The 26,554-nt window shown below is 44.4% G+C and overlaps 1 protein-coding gene across 1 annotated transcript; it reads right to left on the bottom strand.

Annotated features, from left to right (window-relative positions):
- Window positions 1-14,867: 14,867 nt before the first annotated feature.
- On the bottom strand, window positions 14,868-22,901 carry LOC124697122 (CDPK-related kinase 3). The gene is made up of 11 exons (XM_047229759.1): window positions 22,242-22,901; window positions 19,867-19,997; window positions 19,338-19,379; window positions 19,140-19,248; window positions 18,876-18,954; window positions 17,073-17,369; window positions 16,795-16,904; window positions 16,262-16,366; window positions 15,876-15,938; window positions 15,382-15,549; window positions 14,868-15,242 (listed from the first exon to the last, which is right to left on the bottom strand). The coding sequence occupies exons 1-11, from the start codon at window positions 22,884-22,886 to the stop codon at window positions 15,105-15,107; spliced, it is 1,887 nt and encodes a 628-aa protein (XP_047085715.1). The 5' UTR covers window positions 22,887-22,901; the 3' UTR covers window positions 14,868-15,104.
- Window positions 22,902-26,554: the final 3,653 nt, after the last annotated feature.

Raw genomic sequence — 26,554 nt, 5'->3', positions numbered from 1 at the left:
GTGTTTCAACTTAAAATTTTATGCATGAAATATTATCTCAAGCTCTCAACAGTTCACTGGATAGTTGTAGGATGGTTGTTTTTAGATGTAGGATGGTTGTTTTTAGATGAGTTCTTGGAAAAATATAGGTTGAACCATTCATTCATGGGAAAATGGTAAGATGATAATTGTGGCAATCTGAAACAAATGTTTACCGCCGCGAAATGCATCATACCTGCCACGTTGTGTGAAAAGCAATGCAGGCGGCGAGGCGAAGCTCGCTTGTCCATCTAGTCAGAACATATTCTTGATGAGAAATCAGTAAAGTAGGATGGTAAGATGAATGTCTCTCATTGCCTAGTTTCTGAGACTTCAGTAGTCGTTGGAGAAGAGAATGATGGCTTAGTCTAGCAGGCGTGGTGGAAAAACTAAGACAGGGGATCTTCGATTATACAAAGCCACGTAATATTACAGTAGTTGAGGTATTACTTCATTAGAGGTACTCAATATTACAGTAGCTAATTGGTCTTACCATATACCTGAATTTAGTAAAAGAAATTTGATAACATAGTGGGACTATGAATCACTGAAATCTTCAGTGGCAACCAATAATCTATTCACGGTGCTGCATTTTATAAATGTTGGTTGGTGGGAATATCACTGACCATTATTACATAAACCATAAAAGACTCTAAAGTCTAAATAAACCCTGGAGATGTATTGATGCGGGGTGGCCTTCGGACACCTCCTCACCAAGACCAACAAGTCCCCCAAGCGGACCAATGACAAGGGCTCGAGTTAAAGCTCTACACGACAAGGTGAACTCGCTCCTCACTTCCCTCGACCTAGATACCCCATTGGATGGAATGCTACCTCATGTCGAAACCCTTTGTGTCATTAGGTACGTGGAGCATCAAGATCACGGAGAGGACGGTACGTCATGGTCAAGGGAAGGAGAGGAGCAGCTGATCGAGAAGATGTACACGGAGCTGGACCCGAAGTCGCCCCAAGAACGCAAGGAAGAGAAGAGGGACGGCCGGTCCAGAACCCGGTCAGACCGGCTTCCTGACCGGGCCACCCGGTCCCCAGCCCGGTCTGACCGGCCTCCTGACCGGGCCACCCGGTCCAAACCGGGTTTGGCGCTCGTGCCATCCGGGCAACATACCGGGGCCTCGGAACCTCGTCCGGTTGGCGCCCGGTCACAGGCCCGGTCGGGACCGGCCCGCCCGGTCACAGAGCCCGGTCCGACCGGCTCCCCGACCGGCCCGCACGACTTAAGTTATATTTTCGGCCCGAACTTACCTTTTCGGCCCGTGTCGCCTTGTAAGACTATATAAGCACCCCAAGCACCCCTTTAGCTCTTTAGACTTGTTCAGAACTCAAACCTAACTTTGAGCTTAGTCTCCCTTGGGTATCATCCCTCTGTAATCAAGGCAATCCTTGTGGATGTATGGATTTGGTAGTGTGAGATTCTAGTGTTTATCACTCTCTCTCCCACTCCTTGATTCGTCCTTCCCACCGGTCTCTCCTCTCGGAATTCTACCTCGAGTCTCTTCCGGGCGGATTCTATTGGCACGGTCCATCGAGCCGTGAGGGTAAGCATCGATTGTATCGGGTTGGTGTGCGTGGATCTTCGTGTGTTCTTCGTGTTCTTCGCGTTCTTCCGCCTCTCCCCCTCTTTCCCCTTGATTCCTTGGGTCATTCGCGAGATCGGGCCACAATCGGGGTCTTAGACCTCATCATATGGTATCAGCAGCCTTTGGTTTCCGCGGATTTGACCCTCCACCCACCCAATTTCGTTTCTAGAAAATTTTCCAAAAAATAGCCCTAAATTGCCTTTGGACGGATCTGTGATTTGGTTGAGTTTTAAGTGGTTTTGCTCCGTGGATCTGGTGTTGTTGTGCTTGATCTACTATTTCCCCAACTTTTAGCCTCCAATTCCATCGTTTCCTTTCGATTTGGTCGATTTGGCTTGGTTTTCGTGAAGAACAGGAGAGAGAAAGCTCAATCCCGCGAAATCCGGTTGAGCAGTCGGTCGACCGGGCCACAGACCGGCCGGTCCGGTCCAGAATCCAGTCAACCGGCCACGCAACCGGCAAGGCCGGTCCACAACCCGGTCCAACCGGGCCTCCGACCGGGCGACGCAACGCCCTCCTTCGACCTCGACATCCGGCGATCTCCACCACCACCACCACCACCACCATCGCAGGTATAACTTGCAGTAACCCTTGTAGCCCTCTTCTTTTTGCGATCTATCCCACGAGCGAAGCTTTCGAGTGTTGCGAAACATCGCACGAGGTCCCGACCGTGAGGGTGTGCGTTGTGTGAGTAAAGCTCATAAGCGGAGCTCGTGAGTGGCCAGCAAAAGAGTAAGAGCATAGTGTGCTAGTGAAAAAAAAAAAGCAAAGTGCAAAGTGCCACCGATACAAAAGAGAGTGAAAAGCTTTTAAGCAAGCAAGAGAGATAGAGAAGAGAGACCTCGTGCGAATCTTGGTGTTTCTACTCTATGCAACCTAGCTTCGACCTCTTCTTGCGTTAGTGTGACATTGAGCACCCTTGTTTTGGGATTTTCCTTTTTCCGCTCGTTCCTTGGTTGCACTAACCCCGCTCATCCCGTGTGTGAGTTCCACATTTTTCCGTGTTTATAGTGATCGCCACTTTGACACTTGGATTTTTGGACCTTACCCACTCTTAACAACATACTCGATTTTGGATTTCGTGTTTTGGCTTTCCACCATCCACTCCTAACACCATATTTGCTAGCTTTTGCGTGTGCCTTTGTGTGTGTCCCGATACAATTGGTCTTACTTTCGGCTTGGTTGATTGCCTCAATACTATCTTGCCACGGTAAGAGTGAGAGGTAGTCTCCTTCCACTAACATCCACAACATAGTTCTTGTCTTGTGATCATGGATAGGCATGGAGACCAAGCAAAGGAGGATGAGGTCCTACACCCCTCCGAGAGGTTGGCCACCCAACACAACCTATGGGTGCAACGCCAAGAGTTCAAGGACCAACTCAATTTGTTCGAGACACGCATCGATGAACAATATGAAGAAGTGGCCCACAACTTCGGCCAAGTGAACCAAGATATGATTCTTCTTCGCGAAGCTACGGACAACTTGCATGACCAAGTGACGGCCAATGATGCAAACATGGAGCGGCGCATGGATAGCCTCGAGCACGCCATCAACAACTTGGGACGCCGACATCGACATCGCTCTACTTCCTCATCGTCATCGACCTCCTCACATGATGACTACTCCCATGATCGCCATTCGTCCTCAAGCTCCGACTCAAGGCATGGAGATCATCATCGCTCTCGTCGACCGCACGCTCGTCATGATGATTCTCGCTCAAACTCAAGGCGCGGAGAGTTCCATCGCCATGCTCGTCCTCATGAACGTCCGCAACAAGAACAAGCTATTCACCAAGATCGTCATCAAGCGGCTCGCCATGCCCACCATGGGCATGACGACCAACCCCAAGACAACGTCCTCCACAACATGGACCCGGCACCTCATCGTCAAGCCCATGTGGATGCTCAAGACCAAGGTCATCAAGATCCACCAAGGCGTGATCTCCGGAATCATCCTCCCCATGACCAAAGGGGCCGAGGACAACCTCAACATGATCAAGATGAGAGAGCCAACATTGGACAACGTCAACAACCTCGTCACGATCCGCAACAACATCCTCAACATGAGCCAAGTGAAGCTAGTGTTCACCTCCAACGCCAACCCAATGCTATGGTTGGTCGTGGAAGACCTCCTCTACCACCTCAAGTCGCAAGAGATGAAGGCATCCGTCCTCGCCGAAGGAACATGGAAGATGAAGAGAATATGTATGGAAAGCTCAAGTTCAACATGCCCAAGTTCAAGGGTGAAGACGATGCCGAGGCCTACCTCTCATGGGCACTCAAGGTTGACAAGATCTTCCGCATCCACAACTACTCCGGTGCCAAGAAAGTAGCCATGGCCTCCCTCGAGTTTGAAGATTATGCCAACACTTGGTGGGAACAAGTTGTCACTCTAAGGGAAGAAAAGGGTGATCCTCCTATTGATACTTGGGAAGACATGAAGGAGGAGATGCAAGCTCGCTTTGTCCCTAAACACTACAAGACCGATCTCTTCAACAAGCTACAAAAGTTGAAGCAAGGCACCAAGACCGTTGAGGAATTCTTCAAGGAAATGGAGTTAACCATGATGCGAGCAAACATCCAAGAGTCCGAGGACCAAACCATTGCTAGGTTCTTCAATGGGCTCAACTACCCCATCAAGAGAGTTGTGGAGTTCCAACAATACTCCAACATGGTTGAGTTGGTTCACCAAGCTTCCAAGGCCGAGCGTCAAGTGAATGAGGACATCAAGTACTCGAAGTCCAAGCAATACTTCACCTCCAAGCTTGCCACATCAACTCCTACAACAAGTGTCAAGCCAACCGCATCCTCTACACCTTCCAAGCAACCTTCCATACAAAGTCGCATGAAGCAAACGGTGTCTTCCACCGCCTCCTCCAAGGCCTCTACGGGACCCTCAAATGTCACTTGCTTCAAGTGTGGCACTCAAGGCCACAAATCCTTTGAGTGCAAGAACACCAAGGTCATGATCACTATGGAGAATGGTGACATAGAGACTCTAAGTGAAGGTGAATATGAAGCCCTAGTGCAAGCCGCCGTTGCTAATGAGGAAGACTATGATGAAGAAAGTGGAGAAGACTCTCTCTTATGCACACATGATCCAAGCCCTTCTCTTGTGGTCACTCGAGTGCTCACCACTCAACCCCAAGCTATGGAAGACCAAAGATGCAACATCTTCCAAACGCGTGCCGGCATTGGTGGCAAGTCAATCAAGGTCATCATCGATGGTGGGAGTTGCCACAACTTGGCAAGCACCGAGTTATGTGAGAAGCTCAACCTCACGCTTCGCAAACATCCTCATCCATACCATGTCCAATGGTTGAGCGACAAGGGCAATGTCAAGATTCAACACACCGTCACCGTCAACTTCAAGATAGGACCCTATGAAGACACCGTCGAGTGTGACGTGGTGCCGATGACCGTGTGCCACATGTTGCTTGGCCGCCCATGGCAATTTGACAAGAAGGCCATACATGATGGTTACTCCAATGCATACACCTTCAAGGTCAAGGACAAGAAGTTTGAGCTTCGCCCAATGACTCCTAGCCAAATCATCGCCGACAATGCGAAGGCTTTAGCGAGGGCACAACACCACATCCACCATAGTGAGTTGAGAGGAGAGGGAGCTACCCACCAAAAAGAGAGTGAGCGCCACCACCCACATATGAGTGAGAGAAAGAGTGTCCTCCTAGCCACCAAAAGCGAGTGGAGAGAAGTGAAAGACAACCCATCCACCACCATACACTACGTGCTCATTTGCAAGGGCCTCTCGTCGGAGACTAACGACTTAACCAACATTCCTTCGTCTTTGTTGTCTCTTTTGAAGGAGTTCCAAGACGTCTTCCCCGACGAGCTACCTCATGGACTACCACCGCTTCGGGGCATCGAGCATCGCATCGACCTCATACCCGGCGCTCCACTACCAAACCGCGCCGCTTACCGCACCAACCCCGAAGATACCAAGGAGATCCAACGCCAAATACAAGACCTCCTCGCTAAAGGGTATGTCCGAGAAAGCCTTAGCCCTTGTGCCGTTCCCGTCATTCTTGTGCCTAAACCGGATGAGACGCAACGGATGTGTATGGATTGTCGACCCATCAATGCCATTACCGTCCGTTATCGACATCCCATTCCGCGTTTAGACGATATGTTGGATGAATTGAGTGGTGCCACGATTTTCTCTAAGATTGATTTGCGTAGTGGCTACCACCAAATTCGCATGGCAATTGGTGATGAATGGAAGACGGCATTCAAGACCAAGCTTGGTCTCTATGAATGGCTCGTCATGCCATTTGGTCTTTCAAATGCTCCTTCGACTTTCATGCGTCTTATGAATCACATCTTGCGACCTCTCATTGGCAAGAGTGTGGTTGTGTACTTTGATGATATTCTCATCTATAGCAAAAATCTCGAGGACCATGTTCAACATGTGAGAGAAGTCTTATGCATCTTGCGCCACGAGAAGCTCTTTGCCAACCTACCAAAATGCCATTTCGCTCAAAACAAATTGGTTTTTCTTGGTTTTGTGGTTTCCGCCAACGGGATTGAAGTTGATTCTTCCAAAGTTGAGGCCATCCACAATTGGCCCACTCCCACAAATGTTGGCCAAGTTCGAAGCTTCCATGACTTGCCGGATTTTACCGCCGCTTTGTAAAGGATTTCAGCACCATTGCTTGCCCTTTAAACGAGCTTACAAAAAAGAATGTTCCGTTTGTTTGGGGCAAAGCACAACAAAAAGCTTTTGATGAATTGAAAAAGAGACTCACCGAGGCACCACTACTTGCTCTTCCCGATTTTGCTAAAACATTTGAGATAGAATGTGACGCGAGTGGACTTGGAATCGGTGGTGTCCTCATGCAAAATGGAAAACCCGTGGCATACTATAGCGAGAAGTTGGATGGCGCACGCCTCAACTATCCTATATATGACAAGGAGCTTTATGCTTTGGTTCGTGTTCTTGAAGTTTGGCAACACTACCTTTGGCCAAAAGAGTTTGTTATCCATTCGGATCATGAGTCCTTGAAGTATTTGAAAAGTCAACACAATTTGAACAAGAGACATGCTAAGTGGGTTGAGTTCATAGAGTCCTTCCCTTATGTAATCAAATACAAAAAGGGCAAGGAAAATGTGGTTGCGGATGCACTTTCCCGCAAGATTACTCTTCTACTCACCCGCTTGGAGTTTCACATTTTGGGTCTTGAGGAGATCAAAGAACTTTACCCTTCCGATGCTTTCTTTGGACCAATCTTTGCCAAGTGTTCCGTTGACCGAGGTTTTGATGATTTCTATTTGCATGATGGCTACTTGTTTAAAGCTAACAAGATTTGCATTCCCGAGTCTTCTCTTCGTAAGTTGCTTTTGCAAGAGTCACATGGAGGTGGTCTCATGGGTCACTTTGGACGAGAGAAGACATATGCCATGCTATCAACCCACTACTATTGGCCAAGAATGTACCGCGACGTGGAACGCCTTTGCCGACGGTGTACAACATGCTTACAAGCTAAGTCTACTTCCAATCCCTATGGTCTTTACATGCCTTTACCCATTCCATATGCACCTTGGTCGGACATAAGCATGGACTTTGTACTTGGCTTACCACGCACAAAACATGGGCATGACTCAATATTTGTGGTAGTGGATAGGTTCTCTAAAATGGCTCATTTCATACCATGTCATAAGAGCGATGATGCTTCACACATTGCTTCATTGTTTTTCAGGGAAGTGGTTCGCCTACATGGAATACCGGCAAGCATTGTGTCGGATCGAGACATCAAGTTTATGAGTTACCTATGGAAGTCGCTCATGGCGAAGTTTGGAGTGAAGCTCTTGTTCTCATCGTCCTCGCACCCGCAAACCGATGGACAAACCGAAGTGGTCAACCGAAGCCTCTCCACACTCCTCCGCACACTTGTGAAGACAAATTTGAAGTCATGGGAAGATTGCCTACCCCACGCGGAGTTCGCCTACAATCGAGCCAAGCACTCCACAACCTCAAGGAGTCCCTTCATGATCGTCTACGGATTCGAACCTCCAACGGCACTCGACATCCTCCCACTACCCCTTCATGAAAGAACGAACATGGACTTCGACGAGCGCACCACCGCCATGAAGAAACTACATGAAGAGACAAGAGCAACCATACAAGAGCATGTACTTCGCCAAGCTAACCGCCTCAACGCCAAGAAAAAGGAACGCGTGTTTGAAGAAGGAGACCTCGTTTGGATCCACCTAAGGAAAGAAAGGTTCCCGCAAGAACGCAACTCCAAGCTCAAGCCAAGAGGAGATGGACCTTTCAAGGTCCTCAAGCGCATCAACAACAACGCCTACGTCATCGACATACCAACATCCAAGTACTTGGTGAGCAACACTTTCAATGTCTCGGATCTCTCACCCTATCATGGAGATGAGGAGGAACAAGAGTCGAGGACGACTCTCTCCCAAGGGGGGGGAGATGATGCGGGGTGGCCTTCGGACACCTCCTCACCAAGACCAACAAGTCCCCCAAGCGGACCAATGACAAGGGCTCGAGTTAAAGCTCTACACGACAAGGTGAACTCGCTCCTCACTTCCCTCGACCTAGATACCCCATTGGATGGAATGCTACCTCATGCCGAAACCCTTTGTGTCATTAGGTACGTGGAGCATCAAGATCACGGAGAGGACGGTACGTCATGGTCAAGGGAAGGAGAGGAGCAGCTGATCGAGAAGATGTACACGGAGCTGGACCCGAAGTCGCCCCAAGAACGCAAGGAAGAGAAGAGGGACGGCCGGTCCAGATCCCGGTCAGACCGGCTTCCTGACCTGGCCACCCGGTCCCCAGCCCGGTCTGACCGGCCTCCTGACCGGGCCGCCCGGTCCAAACCGGGTTTGGCGCTCGTGCCATCCGGGCAACATCCCGGGGCCTCGGAACCTCGTCCGGTTGGCGCCCGGTCACAGGCCCGGTCAGGACCGGCCCGCCCGGTCACAGGCCCGGTCTGACCGGCTCCCTGACCGGCCTGCACGACTTAAGTTATATTTTCGGCCCGAACTTACCTTTTCGGCCCGTGTCGCCTTGTAAGACTATATAAGCACCCCAAGCACCCCTTTAGCTCTTTAGACTTGTTCAGAACTCAAACCTAACTTTGAGCTTAGTCTCCCTTGGGTATCATCCCTCTGTAATCAAGGCAACCCTTGTGGATGTATGGATTTGGTAGTGTGAGATTCTAGTGTTTATCACTCTCTCTCCCACTCCTTGATTCGTCCTTCCCACCGGTCTCTCCTCTCGGAATTCTACCTCGAGTCTCTTCCGGGCGGATTCTATTGGCACGGTCCATCGAGCCGTGAGGGTAAGCATCGATTGTATCGGGTTGGTGTGCGTGGATCTTCGTGTGTTCTTCGTGTTCTTCGCGTTCTTCCGCCTTTCCCCCTCTTTCCCCCTTGATTCCTTGGGTCATTCGCGGGATCGGGCCACAATCGGGGTCTTAGACCTCATCATGTATATTGCTACAACTGGTGTAATTTATTAGTAACCTGTCAGTAATTGAAAAGAAAGTGAACTTTAAAGGAACCCTTAAATCCGAAATCACAATTCCCAGGTCCCAGCCAGCGGCACAATCACTTTCCATTGATAAGAGTTCAAGGACACGTACTTCAGCAGTATCCCTTCCATTGCTCAGATCGGATCCTACATGAAGTAATGCATGCAAGATCAGCACCACACGATTAGTAGATTTGCTTTACAAAGAAAAGAAAAACCAAGAAGTGAAGAGTAGGTGAAAGGTAAAGAAAGCTCTGTAGTCGCCAAGGCTACAGTAACCACCATGGGATAGATTAGAAATGTCTACTCAAAAGAAGACATTACAATCACTTTCCATTGATAAGAGTACAAATTATATGTGCCTTCTAGAGCCAGCTTCACATGAACCACCAATAACTGCACATGCCAACCGCTGGCATAAAAAAAAACTTCAGTGTAAACCACAAATAGACAACAAAACAATGATCACCAAGTTGCTACAGAAAGTCATTCAAATACGTAGTTTAAATAATCAAAAAAATTGTGGAGTAGAAGACTGATATGGCAAAGCAGAGGTAAGTACACATAGGGAGTAAAATGTAAGGAAAACCGAAGAATAGTTTGTTGCACAAATCTGAAAGTTTATTAATTCTATCAGCAAGAAATTCAAGAATACAATTCCAACTGTCATCCAATAGTGTACTAAGAGCAATTCGAAGAGTATGCTGCTAAGTCCATTTCCCTAAGCACAGCAACAATTTTCAGTACGTAGCAAACATATGTCCGTAATCTTCTTGCATGATTTTAAAAACATTTACCACTCCTTGCTTTCATGTTACCATCAAAACAGTAGATGGAAATACAATTAAACTACAACCTAGATGTCTGATCCTCACATCATGAGAAAAATAATGGCTTGTTTAGAAATGTATCTTGCAATTCAAAAAGGATAACTAACCTGAGGTTTCTCTTTGATGCAATTGGGGATATGTAAAGTCGTGTGTCAGCAGACATATTTGCAATCAACGTATTTACGACATCTTGATTCTTCACTCCTGATGCTATTGAATCCAACAGGGTAATCATGTCGTCGTGTACCTTGCCTTTCCTGTACTGAAAACGTAAGGTCACCGAAAAGAAGTATGAGCTTGTACGCAAACCATCAAGTTGCTGATAAATTCTATGATCAATGTACTCCTTTCGCCATGAACGAAACACTCTCTCCAGGGTACAGAGAGAGAAAGAGAGAAGTGGCAGCTTGGAATGCAGAATAGAGAAACGGCAGGAGTAACAAAAGAGAGAGGCAGCACGCCAACCTACAGAGAAGTACTCTGCATTGGTAGACTTTGTGCAGCCGGACAAAAATGAGATTCAAGATTCTTCAAGGTACAAACAGGAGATACAACACCCAGACAAAAACACGTCAATGATCTGAAGCTGGTCATATCACAATAGTAGCCGTGTTGTAGATTTGATTGCCGTGTCAAGGTACTTGAATCAATGAAAGCAGTATTTGTTTATCTTTGATAGATTGGTTTCAGACTTTAACCTAGAACTCAGTATATTATTCATATAAATAGAAGAAGGGAAATTTAAAGCTTAATGGTTGAATATCTATGTTAATCATATACAATGTTAAACTATAAACATTGCATACCTCCTAAGAGAATATAAAGAAGTAAAAAAACGGAAGCAGCAACTATTTTTATTTTAGTTGTTCCGGAATTATGGATGACTGGCAATCTAACAGGTTCAGTGAATCAGGGGAATTATGTTATTAGCGCTCCAAACTTATTTTTCAGCAGTGTAACATGCGATGTCTTGACAACAAATACATAAAATCAGATGCTAATTACTCAGCACGTGAAAAGCAAGAGACCAAGGTACATGCCTATCAGACTAAACCTAACAGTCCTACATGAATCTTCTCAATCAAAATTATCCAAGCATATGCATCATGAAATTAATCTTGCCTGCTTGTTCCACACACAAAACTCTAGTACATCAAAGCACTTCACAATAATTTATCACTTCATACAAAATTTTCATCAATTGGACCGGGAAACCAAAAATAGTGGGTTGATTTATCCAAAAAATACCACAGTTAGCAATAACGCGCAATCTCACGTGGAATATCTAAAATGGCCATTTAAGTCAACCTAAATGGTCCCTTGTTCATTTATCTATCTGTAATAAAATTCATTTTTTTTTGAATAAACAGGGGCATACAACTTTAAGCAGTAGTGAAAATACATTACTTATTCTTCTCCTGTAGTTGTCAGCAACATACAGTTAAACATATAATGTTTTTGCATCCAAACCGAAAAGAATATAGAAACATGCTGGTAGAGTAATTTGCCAATTACCTAGGCGAATTCCCCTCTTTTGAGAGTCCATAACAAATGTAAAATTGTAGCTGAACTGGCATCCGTCGTTAAAACATTTGGTCGAACACATATCGAAATACTAATTCCTCAGAACAACCAGCAGGGGCACAAATTCCCACATTGTCAGTAGTAAGCCGTGGGCATGAAGGTCTACCATTCAGTCCAAAAGTGGACACAGTGTGATGTCGATCCAGCAGAAAATTGACCAATAGCAAGAACTAAGGGGACTATTATTTCACCAATTGTATCATTGGATGTGCATCCTCCATGACATCAATTTCCTGCATATGGATCATACAAACAACAAGTAACCACTTGCAAGTTATATGAATATGCACATAAATCTAAGGCATGACAGAGTTATGTGAATCTGAAGGTTAACAGCAAACACACTGAGGAGCCAAACAGGGAAAATGGAAAACGGAAAAGCAATGCATCACACAGGGAGTGGTTTTGTCAGTGCCATACTTACTTTCACACTCTCGTAATAGAGGATCTAGTGGCACAATCTGCATCCTTACATACAGTACTATTGAGCACAACCGATAAGGTGGAACACAATCTTTTGGATCAGGTGAAACAACAAATAACCAACTAAAACCAATTTCGCGTACGATGTAAACCCAGGTTCTGGTTCAAAAACAAATGAGTAAGAGGGACCAACAATGGGTCCTATTACCGGGGCGGGGCAGGAGCGTGCCCGGGACGGCGCCCTTGGGGCGGAGCAGGCGCGGGCCTCGGACGGCCACCTTGGGGCAGTGGAAAAGGTAGCAGGAAACCCCTAGTCTACCTAGAAGCGAGATTAAATAGGAACATCAAGCCACGGAATTAAATAGCGTTGTCGAAACAGTTTCGGATAGTAAATGACATGAATATATAGATTGATGTAGTGACTCACAATAATATAGAAAACTACTTAATTGGCCTTATTTCCCTAAATCCACCTGGCTGTGTATTACACACAATGATATGTTAAGAGAACCTAATTTTTTTAAGCTAAATGCAGTATACACTAATGTTTCTCTTGATGTTATTTCCATTTAAGTATAACCTAAAATACGAAGATCATCAGAGGGAGCATAAGTACATCTTTTTTAAAGTACATTCAGCTACCTAGTCTAATCATTGTCGGGAGGGAGAAAATTTGATGTTAGAGAAATTGTCTTTTCATGCCAATGCTGAGAATAATAATTTTCATTGCAGTCGCAAAAGGCAGGCATGTGAGCAATTATTCAAGAAGGAGCTTGGTGGAGCATGGAAATAGTACATCGTGAACATTGATATTGCAGTAGCACTTGAAAGGACTATAGATAACTGATTTTTTCCGGAGAAGGTCACCAAATAATTTTACTGGTATATGAACACATAAATAATTTAAAGATGGGATATGTCCTAATTTTGTAGCATACCATGATCCCAATCTTGTAGTTGCCTCTAGCGACAAACCTGTCAAAAGCTCTCCATGCTTGCACAATTGCTCTTCTAACCGTGCTCTTTGCTTTGGTTTACACAGAGTTGCTCCACTGTAACATGCATACTATCCTAATGGGATCAAATGAATGCATGACCACCTGCACGGAGGATCTTACCTAGCCTAGCGTGCCAATATAAACCGCTGAGTTCAAGTAGTACTACCTAGTGATAATTTTCAGCAGAAAATGAAAAAAAATGGAAAGAAAAAATACAGAATTTCTGTTCATCTCAATTAATTAGCTCACTCTGCCAAGTTCAGGCCTACATCTCTAAAAAATGAACGAAAATGTCATTTCAAACCTGAATACCAGCATCGCCCCCGCTAAATCTCCAAATTCATGTCATACACCTAGTCCAACGAAAAGGAAGGGTCAGCTCATGATATACTTGCATTAACATTTATAAGGTAGGATACACTACCATCACAGCAGAATAACAATCCCGCTTATTATGTTTTCTAGTATGTTTCAAATCAAGCAACTCTGATTATTATTTATAAGGTAGATTATTTTCAGCAAAAAAATGAAAACGAAACAGAGAGGTTTTCTGTTCATCTCAATTAGTTACCTCAATCTTCTTGAGCCAGGTTCAGGCCTACATCATGAGAGAAACAACAAAATATCAATTAAATCCTCAAGCCAAAAATCACCTCCACTAAACATATTAATGCATCTGGTACACCTAGGCCAACAAAAAGGAAGGTCAACTGATGTTATGCTTCCATTTGTACTTACTCACACAGAAGTATGTAGCTGAATGAACCGATGAAGGCAACGATATTGCAACCTAGAGGAGAGACCAATAAAGAACCGTAGAAAAATAGTTTCAAGTCTAAGAAACACAACAACAAACATGTGGAGGGCACTAATACACTATAACCAGAATTTTCTGTTCCCAACATTCGAGATGTGTGTGTGAGGAAGAGTTTTAACCTCTTATCTTCTTCTTGATCCGGCCACCGCCGTTTTCCTCCGCCGCCGGGATCTGCCTACTCCGCCCCGACGTGGACGCCGCCGGCCCCTGCAGGCTCCGCCCCGACGTGGCCGCCGCCGGCCCCTGCCTGCTCTGCTCCGACGTTCCCGCCGCTGGCCCGCGCGTGCTCCGCCCCAGGACCGCGCCGCCACCGCCCCAAGGTGGTCGTCCAAGACCCGCGCCAGCTCCGCCCCAAGGGCGCCGTCCCGGGCACGCTCCTGCCCCGCCCCGCGGTCACCGCCGCGGGCACGCGCCTGCCCCAACCCCAAGGTCGACGTCCCCTGCACGCTCCTGCTCTGCCCCGAGGTCGCCGCCACCGGCACGCACGTCGCCTTGGTCGTCCTTTGCTCCATCGCGGGAACAGGCGGCGCCCTGGTTGGTTTATGAGCAGGGAGAGAAAAAAGAACAAAAAACCTATACAGGATGCACTTAAGCGGTTGGGCCTAGGAAAGGTGGACACGTTGGAAGCTGATCAGTGAAAACTGGGTACCGCCCACCGCTTTAACTGCACGAAGGCCCGTAACCGGTTAGCCGGTTGCCCTTCTCGGTAATTTTTTTTTACGAAAATTGACTGATGTATTGTACATATGTACGTGTTAAGATTAGATTGGAGGAGTGAGAGAGAAAGTAGCTCATAAACAGTATCATCAGCAAGCATAGAGCGTGAAACTGATCAACTTTTATATAGGTAAGTATTCGTTCCCGTTTCAAAAAAAAAAAAAAAAAAAGATAATTCGTAGGTAGACAGTTCATGTCTTCCTGACACAGCCTGAAACAATGCTCACCTCACATCCTTCTCAAGGAACAGTACACATTTGGGGATTCCGTATGTACTCCAATTGTTGTTAGCCGATCAATACGATCAGTTGTAGCTATGCATTGATGCTAGACGATTACGGATTGGGATCCGAGAATGTTGGAACAAAAAAAAACAGGGCACTATATTTCTTGAACAGACCATCCGATTGCCTTCATTACAAAATGATCTTTACATGTATTCTCTCTACAAAAGCTATGGTGACAACAACCGACAACATCACAACAAAAGAAGAAGAATGATCATTAACCACAAGAGAGAGGAAGCAAGGACAACAACAAATCAGAGCCATATTATGGGCAGCTTTAAAATTAGAACCAGATACATTTTTTTCCATGGTTACTTAATGCCGTCTTGGGTTTGCACCCCGTATCGTAACACCATGCAAAAATTTGGTGAACCCGAGAAAGTTAAGCTTGCCATCAGTTTTCCTGATCCAATCTTGCACGATGGAATAGTGTGTTGGAGCAAGATTTAGTTCCTGTACACAAGGAAGGGACATCAGGTTAACCATTACAGATAGGATAACCCAAAATTATGATTCCTTTCCAGGTTCTCAATTCAGGATGCAAGTCGCAACTGAGGTAAATCCTCTGTTAAATTATTGTGATCCTACATACCTGTGCCAACTCCTCAACTGATATGACTCGGTTCCCCTCCTGTTCAAAGTGCTGGAAAGATGTTCCAGCAATATCCTCCCACCTGTCCAGAGCCTCAAGCTGGTAAGGGCTGATAGCTGCAGCACAGAACTCTTCGAAGTCCATACTTCTGTATGCAAGTGGTTCCAACTGATAGAGAAACAAGAACGATATCAGCCAACTTTCACTATGAATTACACAAAACCCCACGGAAAGGGTATCTAAGAACTCCCCTTGCTAGTCAAGCTCCATGATACAGACAAAATATATAAATAGAGGAGAAGGAAACTAATTCAAATTTGCTTAAAACAAATAGAATCACCAATGATGTAAGTTTGAATAGAATGTTCTATGATAACTTTGCATGTCTTTCACTTCAAACACGAGCAACAGATTATCATGACATTAGTAGCAGTGCCAGAGTAACCAAAGAAGAAATCATCCATTGCTTACGGCAAGTACTGAAAGATTCTCACCGCATGCAAAAACTCAAGAATTCTTGATTCCTTCATCGCATCAGTCAAATACCGCGTTAGAGCCTGGACAAGACCATGAAACACTACTATTAGATGGAAACGATATATCGTGATATTTCATCAGAAGCCAATAACATTTGCTCCACGTGTCATCTTTATGAGGTACACCCTCTGATGATCTTTATAACACGCAGTTTTCTATAATTAATCCCCAAAGTCAGAATGATAATTTCTATAATAATATATTGAATTACTCAAATACAATTCTAGCAGCAGCACTCATGTATCACTAAAACTACATATTGTTGGAAGAACTGATGTTAAAAGATTGCACCATTCGATGACAAAAATAAACAGAGTTATCAGCAAAAGCATAATAAACTCACCGTTCGAAAGTTGTCAAGTGTCACGACTCCATCTCTAGGCTCAAGCAGCTTAAACTGTAGCCTGAGATACAAGAGTTCATCATCCTTTAAAGCTTTAGATAATGCCTGGAGTAAAGAGCTAACTGTTAGAACCTTTAGATTGTCAATAAGAGAAAAAAGTTCAGCTTATAGCACAAGTTACACAACAACTTGCTGGTACAAATTCATAGAGTTCCATGGCAAAGATTCAAACAGTTTCTAAGCAATACCATGACAAATAAAGGAGCATGACATACCCCATATGAACAAAAGCATGAGATCATGAAATAAAAGATAAAATTCATTGTATTGGCAAAGAGCTTAGCTAACTAAGATCAACAAAGGAACGAGGTTCCCGCTGCCACACTGACATGCATGAGTAGGACCCCCTTGTACAAACATTGTTCACCCCACGCATACACATTTATTAATAAAGTATCACTATCAGTTGTATCGATGAAACATTGAAATAACAGTCACAAATGGAGATAATGTCATGGGAATCAATAGTATACCTTTAGCGCTAAGCGTTTAAGAGGTGTGGCACGAAGGTATTGCTTAATTAATCTGTAGATAAGAATGTCCAGCGGAATCTGCCTTTGATCATCCCGCAACCAAGGGTGGGCTGCAGAGAAAACAAAATTCTTCGTATTATGGTCTCACACTCTCATATACGATGCATATTAATTTTCACATAAATAAGTTCTACAAAAAAATGTTTCACAAAAGAAATACAAAACTGAGTACCACTACATCACACGAGAATACTTATTAAGCATTTCTGACAACTTACTCAATGCTTGGACAGCAGTCATTCTTTTGCGGTAATCCTTGTTCAGAAATCTTTTCACAAAATCCTTAGCTTCAGCTGACACTGATGGCCATGGAGAATCATCAAGGTTGGGATCAGCTCTCAATACAGATCGGAAGATTCCTGATTCCGTCCGTGCCCAAAATGGCCGACTACCACAGAGCAAAATATACGTTATGACACCTATACTCCAAATGTCTGCTTCCATACTGTATGATCTGTGTAGAACCTCTGGGGCAACGTAATATGCACTTCCAACAATATCATTAAGTCTTTCATCTGCATTATATAGCATAAGAAATAGTTTCTGGTAAGCTAATGAAATATGAAGACCAACCATCAAGGAAACATGCCAAGACTAACTGTCAGATATGGATGCAGTCACTGCTGACAGGCCAACAGGGATTCCAAACTATAAGCATTGAGTGAATTATATGATGCAGACTGGAGGTAAAGATTACAATATAACCAACAAGCAATGCCTTCACGTAGCTCAAAACCATGCACTGTGTGTTAATTTTTTAGGTACAGACTATTTTTCATTTTATTGTCATGTCATGCAATGATCAAGCTGTAGCATATGACAAAATTCAATTTTGTTATGTCATGAATCTCTTTCTTCACTATGTTTCGCTGTGTCTTAGTTATATTGAATTTTCAACATTGGCATTAATAAACAGATGATTTATGAGACCATCTTGGCATCGAATCACTATGGCCTTTGTCTTAGCATATTATCTTATGATGTCTGACTGCTACATAGAAATCAGGCAAATCTAATGGGAACATGAAAAGTTCTACAGCGTCGCTAATGGAGAAGAAAATTTGGTTTTACCAAATAGTGTGTCAGTTCATGGAGTTCATCTGAACCTAGTACCTGGGTAGATCCTATGCAGCTGGACTGCAATGTGGTGAATACAGGTTTTTCTTAAACCATTCTACAAGGATATGATTTAACCTTGATTGGTAAACCTGAACAGTAAGGGCTATTGGTATAGTGAACTTTTCAACGGAGTAGCTTCAGTCATTCAAGAATGGAAGATCGCTTCATATACTATATGGCAAGTTAGTTGGTATGTGTGAATGGAAGATCGCTTCATATACTACATGACAAGTTAGTTGGTAGATCACAGGGTTATTGGTACAGTGAACTTATCAACGGAGTAGCTTCAGTCATTCAAGAATGGAAGATCGATTCATATACTATATGACAGGGTAGTTGGTATGTGTGAATGGAAGATCGCTTCATATACTATATGACAGGTTAGTTGGTATGTGTGAATGGAAGATCGCTTCATATACTAGACAGGTTAGTTGGTATATGACAGGGTTATTGGTATAGTGAACTTATCAACGGAGTACCTTCAGTCATTCAAGAATGGAAGATCACTTCATATACTATATGATAGGTTAGTTGTTATGTGTGAATGGATGGGAATCCTGGCTTCATCAAGGCACCAGGTCATAGTTTCAAATATAGTAAGAGATGTACATATGTTTACCATGGTAATGGTAGACATGTCAAATCAATGAAGCAAAATGGTCAAATTAGCACGATAAACTACATCCAATATTTCTTTGGTAAGTTATATCAGGTGCTCTTTCTTTTAATAATAAGCAGGTAAGAAAGATATCCATTTAACAGGAAACAAAGAGAACTTAGGGAATGTTAGTATTAATGTTAGATCGCATGATGATCCATTGTCAACAGGAAGACAGATCAACAGTAACTAATAAAGGTGTACCACATGTTAGAGCTCACAAAGAGGAGGAACAAACTATTACCTGGTCTAATGAAATCAGAGAGACCAAAATCAATCAACTTCATAGGAGCATTTTCATCTCTTGTTGTGAAAAGGAAATTCTGTCCAAATGAAAATAGCTATGTCAGTAATGTGGTCTAGTATTTTACCGGACTTGAAGACTACATACATAATAAATGTCCCTTATAAGAAAGAAGAAGATGGCAGAAGAAGATTGAACTTGGTGAAACACCAATGTGATTGCATACGTCCATAAACTACACAGAAAATAGATTTACTTCGATACCTCTGGCTTCAGATCACGATGCACTACTCCCTGAAGATGACAGAAGGCCACTACGCTCAAAATCTGTACAACAATCGCTTTAGCATCTTCTTCTGTGTACCTCCCACCTCTTCAATAGTTCAAGTATGCATCCTCAGTAAGCATTTTCAAGAGATACAGCTAGTTTGCTACAAGGGATCGAGAAATTATAGAAAGTACCTGGCTAATATTCTGTCTAGCAACTCTCCACCCTCACACAATCTGTTAAAGGGAAACAACATGAGAAAATGCTGCCTGACGCACATTATAAAAGATGTGATAAAATGTTTATATATGATGGCAGACACACCAAAACATACATTCAAAACACTCCTTATAAGGTGTGTTCATTTTTTTTAAAGTCAAACTTAGGTTCCCTGACTAAGTTTCTAGAAAAAATATCAAACATCTATAATATCAAATCAGTATAATTAGATTCATCGTGAAATATACTTTTCAAATTTTATTTATTTAGTATTGTAGATCGTGATAATTTTCTATAAACTAGGTTAAAGAAAATTTGACTTTTGAAAAAAATGATACACCTTATAAAAAGAACATGGAGGAGTATAAAATATGAAAACATTAAGTAAGTCTTAAAAAGGTATTTTCAGGCATGTCACAAGGACTCTGAAATCATATGTATCTTAACAGAAGACCAAGTTATAAGCGGTTAAAATGGTACAAAAAAAAGTTCATAAAAACATACTCCATGACAATGTAGACATTAAGGGCATCCTCACAGGAATCATAGAATTTGACTAGATTGTTGTGCCCTGATAGTGCTTTCAAAATCTTCACTTCCCGACGAACATCTTCAATGGATATGGCTGTTGTCATCTGTGAAACACAAGAGTAAATTGCTTAAAGTAGTTACTAAGAAGTAGCGCTATTCAATTCATCCATGGAAAGCTGCAAGTTTAAGTAATCTGCATAGCCATAAATTAAGACAGAAAAATCACAATGCATATCCAAATGAGCAATGTTGTCCCATAAAATAATAATTCAGTTGCATAAATGTCTTGCACTTACTATTAAAAATATACAGGACTATTTTCCAGAAGAGCTAGTCACGGTACTAGATTTACAGGTGGCATTCTGGAAAGCCTAGTTGCATCATTATAGAGAGGGAAGTGCCCAAATTATGCTACTTACTGGCCTCAGCCTTTACTTTCTTCGAATGAGAGTACAATTAAAGTATTTGGCTGCAAAATAGCATTTGTAGTTTCTCACAAGACATTTGCAATAATTTTCTAGAAATGTATTAAGCAAGGATCAGCAGCTGGAGCTGGAGCAACAGGGCTCACTTCATTAACCATATAAATTACAAAGAATATTGATCTGCACAAAGTAAAGTTGCCTAGGAACAAATGATGTGTTGTGAATTGTGATGTCCTTTAAGACTTCGGAGACTGATGTGGTTAATAAAAGGCAGGAGTGTTCAACTACGGGTTGAGTTCAACCCGGCCAGAACCGGCAGCCCAGGCGCACTATTTATTTCGTTGCTATTGATTGGACAAGGGACGCTAGTACAAAAATTATAATACGGTGGTTTACACGGTTAGATGGAAATCGTTGGTGAACACCCCAAGTGGCTTGAGAGGAGCATTTTTTTAGTAAGCTAGATCTCCGTTACATATGGATTGTCCAAATTAATGACATGATTAATTGTAGCAACCTCCACTAATACCCCTGGACCCGCTAAAAAATCATGTTAAGTTAGGTAACAAGGTGCTATTTGGAGTACAAACGGTCTGCCAGCAAGACTATGTTTAAGAAACATAATGTTTGTACCATGACCATACAGAATGTCTCAAATAACCTGTGTTTTTCTTTAAATTTGAAATGCATCACCGGAAGCCCAAAAGCAAAGCAACCAACCAATGCACAGCAGTACATTCTGATTCAACGAGCAAGCCAATACAAACCACCGAACAATCAGCTATTGACATCTCTGACATCCTAAGAAGCTATGTTAACCACTTAATCATCTGTTATTTTCTACAGATTGGTCCAATCCGGGATCTGAGCATGATAATTGCGAACATTGCAGCATCTGCTCTATGTGTACCCGGCAATTAATGCGACTTAATGAACAATGTAGATCATTCTTTGTGATAATAGTGCTCAATTAAAAGCAATGCCACTCTCCGGTGTCTCTTCCACTAATTAAGTTTAGACACATAGCCTCCTTGGATCTTTCTTCAGTTCAAACCTCTTCGACAGATAGATACCCTGCAGGTTGCAACTGCCAAATGGCGACTGATATCTCCTACACCGCAACCAAAACTAACATTGCAGACAGGGTTGAACTATAGCACTTGTGTTCTTCAGACGATTGACTACTGGGACTAGTACAATAATTTCAGCTTTCCGTCACCACAAAATCTACAGGCCTTAATTACTAAACAAAAAAGCGGACGTGAGAAGGTAGCTTAGGACATGTACTGCAGATTGGTTAGAATATCATTTATCATTATAACCTACAGTGGTTTGAGAATTGGGTAGGCCACCAAGAACTCAAACCACTGTACTAGCATAAAGCAGAAAGGTTTTACCTGCATTCACATTAACATCCAATCAAGATTGGAACTAATTGTAGCAAAAACTCAAAACCTGCCTTGAACCATCAAAATCCTCAATTCATACCACGAGAAACCACTCAGAGACAGCTAATCTTGAACCATGCATTCCCTCCCAATCTAACTATCTATGTGGGAAGAAGATTGCTATTAAGAATAAACCATGTGACGGCAGAATATTAAATTTCCCTTGTTCAATCTTTACTGTCCCTCCCCAATCTAACTACCTATGTGGGAATATTAAACTTGCGCGAACATTTAATGAAACATCCAAGAGCGATCCTGAAAATTGGAAAGTAAAACTAGTGGATCACCACAGTACTTTTTGGGTATGGTTCAATCTAGATGATGTAGATCATCATCAACTAGCACATAGTAATTCCGTCCCTAGCGACGCAATGGCGCGAAATGCATGGCGGTTACTTATGGCTACACAAACAGCTGACATTTGAAAATCAATTAATAAACTCCCTAAAAGTTAAAGAGTAGCAGCACCGCTCACCTTAGCTTTAGAGATGATCTTGACGGCGACGGTCTGCCCCTTGAACTCGCCCTTCTTGACAACGGCGGAGCAAGTGTGCCCGAAATGGCCCCTCCCCACCTCCTTCCCGAGCTCGTATTTCGCCCCGAAGTTCTTCCCGAAGCCAAACGTCTTGTCGAGCGGCCTCTCCGCCTCGGCGGCCCCATCCGCAACAGCTGCTCCGGTAGCAGCTCCGGGCCCCTCCTCCGGAATGGTCCCCTCCTTGGGCTTGCCCCCGCCGCCGAGGCGCTTGGCGAGCGTGGCCTTGATGTGCTTGGCGGGGGAGGGCGGCGGGAAGGGGCGCTTGAAGAAGCGGCGCGGCGTGGAGCGGGCGGGCGAGGGCGAGACCCCCGCCGGCAGCGGGCTCGCCCCGCCCGCCGGGTACGGGCTGGGCCAGGCCGCGCCCCCGCCCCCGCCTCCGGGCGTCTGGTGCACCGGCGTGGTCGATCCGGACTTGCGGCGGCGCGGGGTGGTGGTCCCGGAGGGCGCGGTGGCGGGGGCGGGGTGGTGGGGAGGTGGGGTGGGCGCGACGCCGTTGGCGGGCGGCGGGGAGTGCCTGTCGGCGAGGACTCCGAAGTCGTCCTCCGCGGCGCGGGAGGAGGCGCCCTTGCCGTAGCACTGCCCCATGGTGGTGGTGGTGGTGGTGGCGCGCCCCCCGCCTCCTCTGGCCTGCCGGAGGCGGAGGACCGCCCGGATTTCTAGGGTTAGGGTTTCGGTGTGCTAGCCCGGAGGCCCCGGCTCGGGTCCTAGCGGCGCGCGCGGCGGGCGGCCGAGAAGGTGGGGAGGCGAGTCGTCGCCTTCGTGCGCGAAGGCGAAATGGGGGAAGGAGGACGAAGGAAGGGGAGAGAGAAAATGAAAATGGCGTCCTCTTTCTTTCTCTCTCCTCCCTCCCCCGAGGGTAACAGTCAGGCCAGGGAGGCGACTGTCAATCTACCTCCTCCCCAGGGGTTGGAACGTAAAACAACCGCGAGCGCGAGCCAGAAAGTGAGATCTCGTTCCGCACCTGTTGATGTACCGGAAAGAGAAATTGAAGTGCGACGGCTTTCTGACAGCGGGCCCATGTGGGGTCCGGTCCCACGCGTCAGGGAGAACTGGCGCCGCGTACGGTCGGCCGTGCGTGGAAAATTCGGAAGGCGGGGACGGGACAGGGCGAGGTGGCGGTGGTAAATGCGCAGGATGACAGGTGGGGTTAGTTGGATGACGTGACGTGGCGCGTGCGCGGGTAGGTTGTTTGGTGCGTCCTAGCTGGGGCTGGGTTGGGAGGTTGTGCTCCCGGGTGGCCGGGGCAGTTGGTGCCGCTTTTTGTCCACTTGTACCCCGTTTTGTTACACGGAAACCTGCCCGTTTTCGGTGTAGGGAGTAGCTCAAATTCATAACCTGGTGCTTTTCCATGGAGTTTAGTGTTGCCTTCCCTGGTTTTAGGTGGCTTTTATAATGCTTCCTTTTTGGAGCTGTTATTCTTATTTTCCGTCATATCTTCGTCTCGCCAAGCACGACATGTATGTTGCTTGTGATGACAAATGTATGTTGTTTTGACATTAAAACGGTTTACAGGGTTAAACTTTGGCCATCCCTGCTTTCATGGAAATTTTGTTGCTTCTAATACAAAATAATTTGACGCTACAAAGTATATCTCCCACTGCGTTAGATGTAATAATGTTAATGAGCTTATGATCCTGGTTTTTAAAATAATTTCTAAACAAATTCCAAAATACCAAAACAAATCGACCAGAATTGTCGTCCGTGCATCTCGACATTCTACGTGCTCGCAAAGTCGTTTCACGGAATCAGATATTCTACTGTGCCGTGTGGACAAAATCTGGAGCTTAAAAAAGCTTTTCATGACACATTTCTTTCATTTTTTTTCCTACATGACACGGAAATGTCGGTTTTCCGCAATACTTGGTGTGCTCGCACGAAATTTTTGTTCGGGTTAAAAAAACATTTTAAATATTTTACCAGGTGGTAGTACCATATGCACCAAAAATAAATACATTTCATATCTTCCATGTTATAATGTTGGTGCAATTATCTGTGTCGATGGCCAAGTTTGTTAAACTCCGCCAAATCTAAATTGCATACATTTGTGATCACAACAATTGTTATAGTTCCAGCATTCGGAAGTTCTGCGCATATGCAAGTTTGTTGAAACGTAAATACATCTTTAATTGAAATTTGTATAGTACATAATTTGCATATTCTTATGAGTTTATCTGTGATGAATGTACCTTTTAGATAATTCTACACGTGTCTAATATAATTAAATAGTTAAAAAGAAACAGTAATGGCATCTTTAAAAACCTTAGCAAATGGTCGTATTTTTTTCGAAAAACTTGCATGGTAAGCTTTTACTCAATATTTGTGATTTTGCATAAGATTTTGTAAAACTTATTATGAGATTTTTATATGATCTATAAAGTGTGCATTAAAACACATATTTATTTCTTATTACTTTTACACGTTTTCCCAAGTTGATTGGATGGATACTCCCTTCGTTCATAGTAAAATATAAGACATGTTGGGAGCTTAAATTAAACTACCAAATCACCTTATATTTAGAAACGTATGTAGTACCCACTATGTTCTATATTACTTGTCGTAGATTTGAATGTATATGTACACAAAATATGTCTAGATACATTAAAATTTGCGACCACTAATATGAAATGGAGGGAGTATGTCCTAGTGAAACAGTTAATTTGTTCTCATATGGCTGGATTGCTGACCTTTCAAGAATTGGTCAGATTTTTTACTCTGAGCTTCCCCTTCAAGCTTATTTATTTTGGACCGGTTGAATCAAGAATTGCTCACTCTGAAATTTTGAGGCCATGTGTACCTAGGATCATATTTACATTTCCACCAAGTAAATGCATTTTTTGTGTGGAAACGATTGCGAAATCTTACCGGATATAGATGCTAAGTAGGTAGTAATAAAACATTTGATTTGCCCATTCTCCAATAGCTAGATTGCTGATCTTTCAAGAATTGGTCAGACTGTTACTCCTAGCTTCCCCTTCAAGCTTAATTAGCACCACCTCTCTCCAACTTGGCATTCAAAGTCCAGATCAAATCGCTCTTCCCCTTCAAGCTTGATTAGTAGTACCACCTCTCCCCTCTCCAACTTGGCAATCAAAGTCCAGATCGATCAAATCGCTCTTAGGATTTGGCCAGCAAGTGTGGGTGTTCCGATTCCCTTTGCTGCCTTTCAGGTTTTCCAGTGTCCACGTGACACTTGCGGTGGCGTGCCTTGGCTGCAACCGTGTTGACATTTCCAGCTGATTAGCTTTCCATCGATCAAAGGCCAGCTTTCTCTGACTCTTTCGCTTCAAAGTTAGCATGAGACCGGAGCTAATTCGTGAGCCGTTGAACAAATTTGCCGTCCTGATTAATTCGTGGGTCTTGACAAAGTTGGTCTTACGGCCGGCTTATATACGCAGGAAAAGCCTTGAGTTGATATTGATATGAACAAAGTTATTCCACGACAGAAAAGTTCAACGGTAAAGACGATGCGGCTGTGTATGAATTAATGGACATGCATGGTCGTACGCCACCTGAGTACCTGACCATTTCTTTGACGCCCGTCTGAAAATGCAACACTCCACGTGGTTAACCAAAACACTTAGCATAATACAGGTGATCGTGCAATTTTTACTCTGGACATTCTGCAACTAAAATCTGATTCAAAAAGAGTGAATTCTACCTTTTACCTTATATAGTTATGCATTTGTGAACTGCCCTCCTGAGCCGCTCCCCTCCCGAGCGGTTCCTCCCTCCCACCGTACTAGCCCCCCTCCAATCTCTTCCCTCTGTATGCCGTTGCTGCTGTCGGCGGCGGCGGCTACAAGGCGCAGGGCAGCACATGGCGTTGGCTAGGGGTGCAGGGTGATGCGGCCGGATCGGTCGACGCCAGAGTTTCTCCAGCAGGGCGACGACATGAAGAGGGTGGTGCGCCGGCGGTGCAGCCTTCAGAAGGCATGAAGGACGATCTAGGCTCCATGGCTCTGATCTGGGCTCGAGGGCCCCAATCTGGGCCTGAGGCCACCTTCTCGTTGGCTCATCTTGCAAGGAGATGACCGGCGGCGATTGGGCATGCGGGTCTTGCGAATAAGAAGGAGATCACAATATGGGGTTGTGCTTGATGCATGTCTTCATTGATCTGGCCGGAGTGTCGAGTTTCGGAAGGCTAAGCCGGCAAACTTCCCATTGTGCCTTATGCTTGGAGATTACCAGATCCGATGGGACACGATCTTGCGCAACTATGTTTTTTTCTAACCATTTAGTTTTAGAGGGAGCGA

Source organism: Lolium rigidum, chromosome 1, assembly GCF_022539505.1.
Source record: "Lolium rigidum isolate FL_2022 chromosome 1, APGP_CSIRO_Lrig_0.1, whole genome shotgun sequence".
Lineage (NCBI taxonomy): Eukaryota > Viridiplantae > Streptophyta > Magnoliopsida > Poales > Poaceae > Lolium > Lolium rigidum.
This window is presented reverse-complemented; position numbering and strand designations above follow the sequence as displayed.